Source organism: Lepidothrix coronata, unplaced genomic scaffold (assembly GCF_001604755.1).
Source record: "Lepidothrix coronata isolate B3197 unplaced genomic scaffold, Lepidothrix_coronata-1.0 Scaffold112, whole genome shotgun sequence".
NCBI lineage: Eukaryota > Metazoa > Chordata > Aves > Passeriformes > Pipridae > Lepidothrix > Lepidothrix coronata.
In genome coordinates this window covers 1,150,299-1,163,296 of record NW_016690292.1, presented here as the reverse complement: position 1 = coordinate 1,163,296, position 12,998 = coordinate 1,150,299, and the positions used below count along the sequence as shown (strand labels likewise).

Here is a 12,998-nt window from a genome sequence, read left to right as displayed (position 1 = left end):
CCAGAATAACTAAATCTCAGATATGCCATCAGTACTTGTTCTTTCCATTATATCACACAACTGGCCCTCCAAAACGGTTACCTGAAGGTAAAGGACAGTCCCTATTAGTTAAAAACACTGCTGAAAACACGGTTTCAATGGTATCTGGCTGCTGAAAAAAATCCAGCATCTGAAAATGCAGAGCATCACTCACACCAGGTTTTCTAGAATTACAGAAATATGAGCCCATTTTAGAGCACTAAATGATGGATTAAAATGTTAATCATGTACTAAACCAAAATCTTCCCAGACAGAGATATTAAAAGTTTTAGTGAAAAGGAGCTATTACTGAAAGATTAAGACCTTGTTTTTCAAGTTTAAAGCAAATGAATCTATCTTGCAGAATCATCTCAACGTTTTGTGTTCTAGAAACAACACTGCAAATCTATATATCACCAGCTGAAAACACGCCAGAAGCTTGGCCATACAAAAGTCCTTCCAGAGTAACAGGCTAGGAGTTGGGAAAATCATGCTGTTACATACCTGACCACTTATGCAACCCAGATGACTAATTTAAATGAACTGAAAATAGGTTAAGAAAGGTCCACACGGACACATCTATGTCCTAACCCCCTTTTCTCTGCTTCACAAACAAACTGTCCCTTTACATACTTACTTTCCACTTCTCTAAGGTCACACTGACCGAATCCTACCTCCTTCAAAATTCCTGCACAAAAACATGCTCCCACACAACCATGTACTGTCCAAATCCTTAACAGCCTGGTCTTGTAAACACATATTGAGATCCAGAGCGCAGTGGGTAAGGCGATGATTTTTTTCTTTCATAACAGCAATCAAGGACACCAGGGCAGACAAGAGTAACAACCAAATCACAGAGAAAAGTGAATTCTAGGACTGTGACGAAGGAAAGGTTCTACATCAAACAAGAAAACACCACTGGCAAAACCATCATCTTTAGAAATGCTATTCACTGACTGATACCTGCCCTCCAAGCCTCAGCTGATCCAAGTTTCTGCCAGCCAGGTTACCACATCACCACTGGGTCAGCAGTACTGAGGAAACCACAGAAAGCAAAACCAGCAAGCTTGTCTTTGGAAGCAAGCTGAATTTAACTCCAAAGCCCAAAGCACATTTTGGAAAAGGCGGCATCTGGGGAACCTGTACAGAGGGCTGTGTAAGATGATAAGCCTTTGGGCCTCAGCCAGCAAGTGTGACACACCACAAATGAACCGTGTTCCAGGGGGTTTTGGTGAGTTCACTCATCAAAGTATCAAGAGTACCAGGATAAGGTCATTTTAAGCATGTAAAATCTAAAAGGCTCAACTCCTCAGAAGCATAGCATAGGGACAGCACAGACTTTCTAGATATTATGCCTTCCAACAATTATTCCCGGATGTTTCATATTATGCAGCTGCTGGCAATGCTGTCAACCCCTTATGCCTCTCTCCTGTGCCTCTTAGAATTCCACTTCCCTCCAATGACCCTTTAACTGTCTTTAGTGCTGTTAATGTTAGAGAACTGCAGTATTTACCTGAAATATTAAAACCTGCTCACTTGCTCTGCCCTACTGCAGGGAGTAAGGTTTCAGGGATTGTACACCCTTCTCTTAAACAAGTGTATCTGTTGAAACTACTGATACAAAACAAAGAAGCACATTTTAAATAGTATTAGGCTTTAAATGTGAATAATGTTCTAAACTTTCAAACAGCTTTAGCACTTACTAAATAAGGTATTTTAAATCTGGAGAAGTTATTTTGCTCATTTTAATTAAATCCAAAGGTCTTTTTAGCTCTTGAAGGGAACAAAATCAAACATCTATTTTGTTGTTGTCCTAGTTAGGACAGCTGAGACCAGTTCATCATGGTATGGGTATAACCCAAAACTGTGTATTCTATAGCCTTCCATGCCATTTCCCAGGAACTGTTGTCAATAGACACCCTCTGCCCATAGAGCCTGACTCCTCAGGCTATAAACTAGGTGTTAAGAGGCCTGTGAGATAGGAGGATGCTCTTGTCCTCACACTCTTTGTGGAACTCCCCGCCCTGAGGGAAGTACTGGGCATTCCTGCCTGAACTGGAGGATATATAATCTTGGAGTCTTGGAACATTTTCAACCACTCGTGGGATCCAGAGGAACACTGCAGCTCATCGCTCTCAACCAGACTTAGACCACCACCCTCAGCTGGATTGCAATCACCACTTCTGACCAGACTGCAACAGCTCTCCCACCAGCAGGATTTTTCCCCTCTCCCTTTACTTTGGACTCAAGCGGGGCCCAAGGAACACCACTTTGTTCATGCCCCAGGGGTACTGGGTTATACATTTGGGTTTTGTGGGTTAAGACCAATTGTTTGTTTGTATGATTGTACTTACTGTATTATTTTAATAAATTGTTATTCTGACTTATAATCTCTCCTTTGAGTTGGGTTCATTTCCCCTGCTGGTTAACTCTTAAACCAGCACAGTTGTGCACTTCGATCTACAGACCTTTTGCAAGTATCTGAAGTCAAGATAAGGCTCTGTGCTGCCTAAAACCTCGGAAAGCACAACCCCTTGTCAGGGCTCCCTTTAAAGGTGCCACTCTCCTCCCCAAAACCTCCTGACAGAATGAGTGAAAGAGCAACGAAAAGCTCATCTGTACAGTCTGCCCAAAGCCCAAAGGAACACAGTCGCTTCTACTGCTCAGTAGTACACATCAGGATAATGTTCCTCATCATCAGGAAAGAATTGCAAATATGTAATTACTGGCTTATCCCTGCTGCATGCTACATACCTCCTGCCTACCTGTCTCCCAGAGATGGGGACAGAGCGTAAGCAGAAGTGAAGCAAGAAGTTCTCCAGAACATTAAAAAAATAATGGGATGGGTATTTCCCACTAAGGGTATTTTATAACCCAGTATTTTACCCAGGGTTACTGTTGCTACTATAGCACATTTACATTTAAATGCATTCCATTTGGAGTGGAGAAAAACCTATTTCCTTTGGAAAAGAGCATCAAATGCAATCAGATTATTTATCAAATATTTGTGTCAAGGCAAGAGAGACTACAAATCAAGTAGGGGGAATTACAGATCTGCATTCCAGATGAAGGATAAGCGAGAAGGTATTTGCAAAGAGGAAGGAGAATCGAAAGTCAACAAAATAAACAGAGGACGTTCAGAAATAAGAGACCATTCTCCAGTAGTGCAGCAATTCTACAGTAATTCTACCAGTACTGTAGTAATTCTTCCCCTCAGTACCATTACCTGAGTCCTACAAGATCAGGACTACGAACTGGGAAGGGAAGTGCATTCCAATTATAGGTACTTCCTCCTCAAGACAACACGCCCAGAACTGAGGGACAACTCATACCCTCTCTGCCCCTCCCTGCATTTGGATTATTTCCCAACCCTTTTACATCAGGACAATATGATCAAACTCCACACTTATTTCTCTGTGACCAGGACCTGACAAAGACACGTTCACTCAGCACTTTTCAGCATGTGTACAACACCTGCGTTACAGTTTGTAAAGTTTACATTGTCTGCAATGGTTTTCATTCCACCAGTTTAACATTTTCAGCACCTTCTCTGATTGAGAAAGTATTAACAAACTTCAATGCAGAAAAGTTACTGAAGACAATTCAGTTTAAAACAACTCCTATACATATAAAATAAATTGAAAAAATAATATATATTCCACTTGTTTGGTCTTGGCTTTAAAAAAAAAAAAGTAGAAAAGGGATCCCTAATCCTAATTAGTGATCTAATGATTTGCTGCAGCTGGGAGATATATCCTCTTTGCATGTTCACAGTGTTTTGCTGGAGGTCCCTCTGTGATCTAGTCTGTGAAACTCACAGGGATAAAATAAAGCAAGGAGTTATGGACAAGGTGTTGTCCAGCTGGTTTGAGCTTTGTCTTTAGATCTTGCAGAGAATTATTGTGCTGTTCTTCTGCAGGTACACTGTGCAGGCCAGGAGTTAAACAATGTCATTCTTCTATCCTAGTGTCCTACAATAAACCAGGGGAAAACCAGCAAAACATCTGTGTGGAAAAAAAAAAATCTTCACAGCCTAGATAATTTATCCCCTTTTCCTGAGGTTTAAAAGAATTTAGCTCTACCCTCTTCCTTTAGATGTCTTTGAAATTAGCTAAGCAATGCTCCCCTTCACCAATCTGTATAGTGGTCTTCAGGCTACAGAGGTCCGAAAATTAATCCTAAAATGTCTCAAAACGTACCAGAAAAATGAGTTTGTAATCAGCAGACTGGAATTCATTATGAAGCCATACATACCTCCACTGGAATACTTTTTTGGTAGCTGTAAATCAAACCAGATTAGCATAACCAGCATTTGCCAGCATACCCCTACAATCTGTTTTGGTTATTCTTATGTCTTGGAAGCCTGTCCCCACATCTAATGCCTCACCTAAACACATTCTGCTGCAATTTCAACCCATAACTACTTGTTTTACTCATGATGGATATGGCAAGCTGATTAAACTCTCCTTGCAGATACTTTTTAAGACATCTTTTCTCCAGACCAACACCTCAGTATTCCCTGACTGAAAGGCAACTTCAGCAGTTGTGTTTTTTTTTTTCTCCTGGGGAAGTCCCACAGACCACCCTGTATCACAGCACCGTTTGGCAGCAGAAAAGGGATGTATTATCATATTATGGGATCAAATATAGTCACACTTCTTAAAAAAACCCAAACAACCCACCCTCAACCAGTCAAATTTTACTGTTGAAGCTCCAAGCTTTTAAGTTCAAAGCACCAACGATGAAAAAAATGACGTGACCCACCTACCAAGTGTGACAGCTTGCAGGCAGGGACAGCATGTCAGAGCTGCCTCCCAGTCACACCTGCAGGTAACTTTTTTAAACTGCTTTATATATCACCTGCTGCTATCTGATGAAACACATTGTATAAAACCGTTCTAGAGCTAAACAATCCATTTTTCCCCCAATCCTTACTCTGGGTTTGGCTCTTTTACAGACGTTGTTGTTTTCTTTACAGGTCTTATTACACTGCCATAACCTTCCCAAGAATGACAGTATCTCAAACTGAACAAGGTAACTACTGAAGACCCACCTACTCCTCAGCAGAATGGAGAAACTGCTTCATTACCTTATTTAAAATGCCTCTGTATGTTCCAGTGAATTTTCATGACAGTGATGCTGCTGACTCACGATAATTTAGGAACCACTACAGCCCCCAGATACTCCCCCACAGAACTGCTGCCCAGGCAGCTGCTACTTGTCTGCGTAGGCAATGTACCAAAACACAGTAATTTGAACCCATCTACACCAAAACGGCTGAAACCAATCCTATTGATTTCAGACCATTTACTGAATTTGTCAAGATCTGTGTGTTCAGTAAGAATGTTATTTCAACACAGAGAAGTGAAACCACCAAAAAGTACATGATCCAGGACAGAGTCCCTGACGTGAACGTGCTCCCCTTGAACACAGCCGAGTCCTGCCTTTTTTCTGGATGTTGTGAGGGAAAGTGCACCTCAACTCCTCAGCATTCTGGAACTTTTCCCAACCCCACAGGCTCTCAGCTCCCTAAATACTGTAGGATACCTTCCATAAGGCCCAGTCAACCCGAAGACTTGAAAGTTGCCATTAACCTGTTTCTCTACTTTTAACTAGAGTTCAAAGCAGAGGAAAGACAGTTTTGCCAAACTAACAGGCAAGATCATAACACATTCAACATTTTCAGGATGAGACTTCCTTGCTGAGTTTTTTTAAGATTAACATCAAAGGTCTTTTTAGACCATCTCACGTGAGCCCTGATTAATCCCTTGATGATGGGTGACGCATTGTAATACAATGGCAAAACACTCCTCTCTGCTGAAAGGCTGGAGACCTGTTGTAATCTTTACCATACAAACCCACAGCAACTTTGTGAACACCAATAATTTCTGTGCCCAGAAAAATACCATGTACCTCCCTGGCAGACTCAGTCCTTTATTTACAAGTTAGTTTTTCATCACAAACTGAACACGACAAAATTCCAAGAGTGATGCTCCTTGCCACATGCTCTGTATGTTGTAACTACACCATGGGGGTCACACAGATATCCAGAAAAGCCATTCCTGCCACCCTAAACCTCTACCCCCATTGCCCTCCTGGCCCTTACTATGCTTGACACTCACAGTCCACCTAAACCTAGACCTGACACTGAAAATAAACTGCTCCAAGGGAAATCAAATTAAAAATCTTAATTTCTTCCTGTATTGGAAAAAGTGGATTCCTAAAACCGGGGACATGTATTTAGACAACATTATACACACCCACCCACCCCTTTCCTTAAGAGTCACCAGCATCACACCATGAAGCTGTGATGCTCCTTTCAGGGTGGAGGATGAAACTGTGTAAAACACTGAACTGGAAGTGATCACAAGATTCAAGGAGAAAAAAGCCCAACCAAACCAACACTGGCATTTTTGTTGGAACGACTATAAATCCCAGAACTTCAGTAACTCCTGGTGAACTCTTGTGTACAACAGTCCCCAGGGCACAAGGTCACAGACTGCAAAATATTTCTTTCTGAGCATCATTTATTGCAGAAAACCTCAGTTATGTTTGGCTGCACTGGTTCAAAGGATTTTTGTTAAGACAGACCTTGGAAGTGCAACTATTTCAGATTAGTCATTTTATGGAACTGCACACACCAACACTTTGCAGAACTGTTTTGCTGTTTAAATATAGAAAGGTCTAAGTAGTATAAAGTGTAAAAAATTCTTCTCCCCATACTGCTGCAGGCCAGGGAGAAGGCAGGAACTGAAATAGTTAAGCACACTTTAATCAAGAATTTCCAGTTTGGAGTGATACAGCCTGATCACTAATATCTATGATTAATGAAGCCAATATGCTTCCCTCCCCACTCACTGTCATGCTCACAGCCCTGTGAACCAGCCCTAGAACTCTGAGGTCTGCACAGTGTTTGCACATACATGTATGGGGCGGTGGACACTTAGCCACTATCAATCTCTACCTAAATCCACTCCCAAAAATGTAAATTTATCTTCTGACCATACAGTAACTCATTAAAGTTTGGCACATTTTCACAGGAACGCATTAAGTTACAGCACACAAGTTAAACAACATCCTGGCATTCCTGAAGTATTCTGAGCAGGACCACATTTCTGCCAACTTCACTGCTTTTCATCAAATCTGAGGAGCAAAGAGCACATGCAGTTCAATTACTCTTGCTGAAACAAAAGCCACATGACTTAGTTGGCATCCTGGTCACTATGTAAGTGACAGTAAAACGCCTGCTTACATTGCTGAGTTTGCAGAAGAAAAACTAAACCACTCCTGCCCTCTACAAATAAATTAATGTAAAACTTAAGAAATCCCAAACGAAGTTCCTGGTACACACACTACCTCATCGACTGCAAAATTCAGTAACTGTGACCTTTCCCTGGGTAAGTTGGAGCAATAGCCATCCCCTCTTTGCGTTTCTACAAAGCCATAAGGAAAACCTGTGTCCATGTGAGCACCTACTCCACTGGAGAGAGGTGCTTTATGTTTCAGCTCCACTGAACAGTCAGCCCTGTTCCCACCTCTTCGTACCGACAAACAAACAAAGCACACCCTGGACTGCACTTCACAACCAAGTCAATTCAGCAGTTACACAACTGACTTCAAGCAACTTGTAATACTGACATTAAAAAAAAAAAAAAGGCAACTTTAACTCCTGAGCCAATAGTTTTTGTTCACTTTGTAAAGGCAAGAACATTATCTGAGAACCCACACTCCTGAAGAAATTCACAGATCCAACCGCAGCATTTTTCAGTATTAAAAATAAGTATCCCACGACCCTTGAAATACTGTTTACGTTTCATGAAAATGCTAGTGCATATTATTTTTTCTCTGGTGACTTAATTTCCTAATTTAAAACAGGAATTTCAAGAGGCAGCAACACCACGTGTACACAAACAGTCCCATCTGTGAGACAAGGTGACCATACCGTGCAAATATTCTCCAAGTAAAGTATTCTTCCTAACATTCAGAAAGTGTGCACTCCCATTTGATTTGTTGTATTTCACATCTGCATTCTGCTCCTCATATTTCTGAGACACCCTCAGAAAAAACAGGACTTGCTTTCCTTTAAAATGCCATCTGTTCCCTGCATATTTTCCCTTTAGGTCCTCGTATGATATCTGCAATGGAAACTTCTGTGTCATATAGGATGAAGGCTATAAAACAGACGAATATAAAGTGCAGAGGCTGCACTTTGCTACTAATAGCTGTAAAAAAAAAAAAAAAAGAAAAAAGAAAGATAGGGAAGTATCACCTGAAGCCTTTCTATTCTAAATACAAAACTTCAAAAAGTTCTTCTTAAGGGACTTTACTCTAGAAATGATGAGAAAGAATGCAAGAGGAAAAGCTGCCCCTCTTAAATCTGGGGAATTTTATTTCTTCCTACCACTGCTCTACACCTGTTTCCTTCCTGAGTCAGAGACTGGAAGTTTGAAATACCGGTCTCCAAATGGATAAGCACAGGGAACCTTTCGCTGAAATACCAGCCACAGTCATTCATGAAAACAACATTTGCATAAGCTTTTTTTCATAACACCTAACATTTTTTATAGAAGCAATGTCAACTCTACAGTAAACTCGGCCTTGATGGCTCCCCAATTATCTCAGCTGTTATCTCATCTCCATTCCCCCCGCTGCCGTTTCCACACTTTGCTCAGGCACTCGCAACGTTTCAGAGTATTATCAACATTACTAACACTTGTGTCACTCACACCTCGGGGGCGGGGAAAGGCAGGCTGACCTACCTGGTCATGTTAACATAAAAAGATTTTTAAGCAGCCCTCTTCAACCATTCCACCATTACGTACAAGGATTTAAATAGCGACCGTTCCTCTAAAGCTGTTTAAGAACTCGAAACTTGTGCAGACACCCACTGACTGCTCTAAAATCGTTCCAAAACAGCTCGTTAATAAATTCAAAGTCTCAAATGGCTCTCTGAAGCGCTGCGTGCATTCTGACAGAGTCCAGCCACAGCCGTTTAAGCCAAACCCCGCAAAAGCTCCGGCCAACGGGGCGCAAAACACACCGGACGCACAGAAATAACTTTCACGCCGCAAAGAGCCACCTCACGCTCGGGCCGGGCGCTGTTTTCCTGCGCGCAGGCAGCGAAGGGCACCTGACAAGTTTCCCAGCCCGGCTGGCAGCGGGCAGGGCGAGCCGGGCCCCGGCCGCCCGCAGCACACGTGTCACTGCCGGCCCCGACCGCCCCTTCCCGCCGGGGGAGCCGGGAAGCGCGGCCCGGGAGGAGCCGAGGGGAAGCGGCCGCGCTGGTTTCGTTTCCAGCCGGCAGCGGGGTCGCCCCTGCCCGGCCCCCCGCCCCGCACTCACCCGCCGCCCGGGCCCGTCCCCCCCCGCCCCGCTCCCGGCCGACCCCATGACAGGAGCTGAGCCCCGGCAGTGTCAGCGCTGCGAACTTCCCCGCTCAGCAAGGAAACAATACCCCGCGGAGCGCCGGCCCCCCACCGCCCGGCCCGGCCCTGCCCGCGGGGACCCCGCACTGCCCCCGCCGGGACCCGCCGCGGCCGCGGGACCGAGCGCGGGGGGGGTGGGGGGGGACCCGGCCTGGCGGGAGGCCGCTCCCGGGCCGCGCCGAGCCCGCAGTGGTCGCGGGGGGCGGCGGGGAGGGCCGCGGGGCTGCAGGGGCCAGGTGAGGGCGCGGGGGGCGCGTGGGGCGCGGCGGGGGCGGCGCGGGGGCCGCACTCACCGGGCGGGCCCTGGCGCAGCTCCGGCGGCCCCACAACCATAACAAAGCTCTGCCCAAAATGGCCGCCCGGCCCTGCCCGGCCGGGGGCCGGAGGGGGCGGGGCCGGCGCGCGCGCGGGGCGGGGCCGAGCACGCGGAAGGGACACCCCTCGCCCGCCCCCGCCCCGTGCCGCGCGCCCCCCGCCCCGCCAATCACAGGTGGTGCCGCGCACCGCCCTCGCCGCCGCCTGTCGGAAGCCGCCGCAGACTACGCGTCCCAGAAGGCCACGCGCCTCCCGGCGCACAGAACGGCCGGGCGGCGCGCTGCGGTGCAGGCTGGGATCTGTAGTCCACTTGTGGGAGACTGGCCCACTGCCGAGATGCTTAGAAAGGAGGAGCGGCCGCGCCGCCCCGCAACCCCACGGGCGGCAGAAGCCCCTGTCGCTCCTCTGCCAGACCGACCGCGGCCCTCGGGCTGAGAGCCAGCGGTGCTGCTGCCCTTGGCTCAGGTTGGGCCTTCCTCGGGCCAGCGGAACACGATGGGCCGCTCCCGTTCCCGCCCGGACCGGCAGCGCTGAGCGCCGCCGGAGCGCTTCCTGGGGCACCGGAAGCCACCTCAGGGGGAGAGGGCGGGGGGGCGGCAGTGCGGGCGACTCCCGCCCGGTTCCCGTGGGCAGCGGGGCTCCTTCCAGGATATAGGGCTTCTCCTCTCCCCTTTCCCTCTGTACGGGGACTTTGGCCGTGCGGAGCCGCCACCCTTCCCCGGAGCAGCAGGACTGGGAACTGCCTTCCCCGGTGAGTGTCATCCGCAGGGAGCTTACCTGCAGCTTGGGATGGGATGGGATGGCCTTTCCACTCCTTCTTTTGTTAAAGATCGCTTTTTCCTCATGTGAAGAATTGCTCGTTTATCAGCTGTGCGCAGCCATTTATCCCTTGAAAAGGGGACGATCCATGAAGGGGAAGCCGTCGCCTATTCCCTAATACTCCGTTCATTAAATAGAAATTGTTCTTGCAACAGTTATTAAAACTTTACCGCTTCAGTTCATAAAGCTGCCTGAAACGAAGTATTCTGTAGTGGGCACGTACAGATTGAGTACATATATTATATATTTTATGGCTTATTTTAGAGGAACAGAGAAGAGAAGGCAGCAATAAATTGCAGAACAGAACCTAATAAATCAATAGGGAAAAGATATTATCTGCTAATGAGGTATTTGCATGGAGTTCCAGGAGAAATGAAGAAACATATATATATTTCTTTAAAATAAACCTGCAAGAGTCAGTAAGCATCTGATAAGTGTAGACTTTGGACATAAGACAAACTCACCTATTCATCAGTTTCAGACCTTCTCCTGAATTTTTCTGGTTTTAGGACGTTGATAAAACAAATATGTTTCCTCTCATACAACGATGCTGCTTCCACACATCTTTCAGAGTAAGTTACTGAAGCCTTTCTTTGCTCTCTGTTTTTATTTAGAAGTAAAATAGGAAAAGATATGAACTGCAGCTTTGGAAAAAAAAAAAAGGTGGGTTTCAGTTGAAGTAGCCAGCTGTTTTATCAGTCAGCTCTTCTGGGAGAGCTCCTGGTTCCTACAGCACCTTTAGGCAAAGCTGTTTCTTTTATAAAATGAAATTTTATTGTCTCAAGGTTGTTTTTCCTCTCACTTTTTGATAGAGCAGTGAGGGGATAGTAGTTAGTTGCTGAGGTGACCTTGTCCTGCTTCAGCAGGAAATTATTTTACATTTTGTTCTGAAAGGGACTGATATATCTTAAAAGTGCCTAAAGAACACATGTGTGGGGGGAAGGATGGGTGGGTGTACAAACCTTTTGCAGTGAGTAAAGGTTTTCTTACTCACTCTGGAGAGCCCAGTTGCTCTTCGTCAGCTGCATGGGGTACCTTGGTTAGTTCAGTTAAAAACACCTGAAATCCAAGAGCAGGGACAGCTGTGATGTGACCTGACCTGGAAAACCACTTGGTGCAATATTCCATAGGTGGCTGAGGTAACTGCAGGTCTGTAAGCCTGCACTGTGTGGTGCTCAGGACAAGTTTTATGCTTGCAGCTCCAGAAGTTAACGGGTCCCAGGCTGCTGCTCTGTGCAAAGAATAAGACAACTTGGTCTTCCCTCGGCCTCTGGCTCCGGAGGGATGTGTGTCCTCTCTCAAGATCTCCAAGCTTCAAACCAGCATCAGTTTATGCAACCCAGCTCCAGGCTTTTCACACCTCTCTCCCCGTCTCCAAGAAGAAAAAGCCTCCAGAATCTGAGACAGAATCCGAAAAAAGCAAGGAATCCCTGAAGGACGTTCCCAAGCCGGCCCTTTACCTGAGCCTGGGGGGGCTGGTTCCCTTTGTGATGGCACCACTGGCCATGGTCATCCAGGGCACCTACTACCCCGAGGTGGCCTTTGCTCAGGTCACATACGGTGCTGTGACAGCCTCTTTCCTGGGGGGAATGAGGTGGGGCTTTGCCCTTCCGGAAAACAGCCCAGCCAAGCCAGACTGGCTGAACCTGGGTAACAGTGTCGTTCCTCCTGTGCTTGCCTGGCAGGCCTTGCTCTTCAAGGATGCCACCTTGGGAGCAGTGATGCTGGTGATGGCCTTGGGGATAGCGCTGCATTATGACATTGCCCTTCTTCCCCCTTACCCGAGAGGGTTTAAAAGACTGAGGGTGTGGGGAACAGTGGTGATGGTGTTATCCCTATTGGCCACTGCAGGACTGAAGCTCATTTTCGAGGTGCAGAGACTTGAAGGCAGAGATAAATGGCAGAACACAAAATAATAAATCAATAGGGAAAAGATACTGTCTGCCAGTAAGATATTTGCATGGAGTTCCAGGAGAAATAAAGAACTGATTTGTGCTTAGAAGTGATGATGGCAGGGATCAAGATGCTTACTCTCAAAGCAAACTTGATTTTCCTACTGACTTTCGAGCTAGTTTAGGAGGGAAGGATTGCAAATAGCAATGACTTCCAAGGTAAATGGGAGTCTGTCCTTATCCATGGAACAAGGAATCACTCTTTAACGAGATATTGCTGCCATAGGAATTTCAAATGGAGATTCAAAATGATGTGGGTATGAATTGCTGTAGGCTGAATTATTAAAGTATCTGGTTTAACTATAATGTGTGATCATGTTCTGAGGTAGGGAGGACAACTGTGTGGTCATAAACAGTAACAAGGTGAAAGCAGTTCTAGTTTGGTGTTTAAAGCAGCAGCAGCAGAAACTGTGCACCAGCACATCCATGTTCAGTTCCTGTGTTCTGGAACAAGACTCCTGTTTCGCCT

At 46.0% G+C, this 12,998-nt stretch overlaps 2 protein-coding genes across 4 annotated transcripts in view; one reads left to right on the top strand and one right to left on the bottom strand.

Moving 5' to 3' along the window:
* The window catches only part of GPBP1L1 (GC-rich promoter binding protein 1 like 1), a 31,721-nt gene extending 21,889 nt beyond the window's left edge, over positions 1 to 9,832 (bottom strand). For 2 of the 3 annotated variants that reach the window (XM_017824623.1, XM_017824625.1), the window contains exon 1: positions 9,737 to 9,832. The gene's annotated coding sequence lies outside the window, so the exon portion shown is untranslated. Of the gene's footprint in view, positions 1 to 981; positions 1,000 to 9,736 lie in introns of those variants that run through there. The other variant, XM_017824624.1, reaches the window with a different exon arrangement.
* A 496-nt stretch (positions 9,833 to 10,328) lies between these two features.
* TMEM69 (transmembrane protein 69) lies at positions 10,329 to 12,835 on the top strand. Its single transcript, XM_017824748.1, has 3 exons — positions 10,329 to 10,509; positions 11,087 to 11,149; positions 11,777 to 12,835. The coding sequence occupies exons 2-3, from the start codon at positions 11,105 to 11,107 to the stop codon at positions 12,491 to 12,493; spliced, it is 762 nt and encodes a 253-aa protein (XP_017680237.1). The 5' UTR covers positions 10,329 to 10,509; positions 11,087 to 11,104; the 3' UTR covers positions 12,494 to 12,835.
* The last annotated feature ends 163 nt before the right edge of the window (positions 12,836 to 12,998 follow it).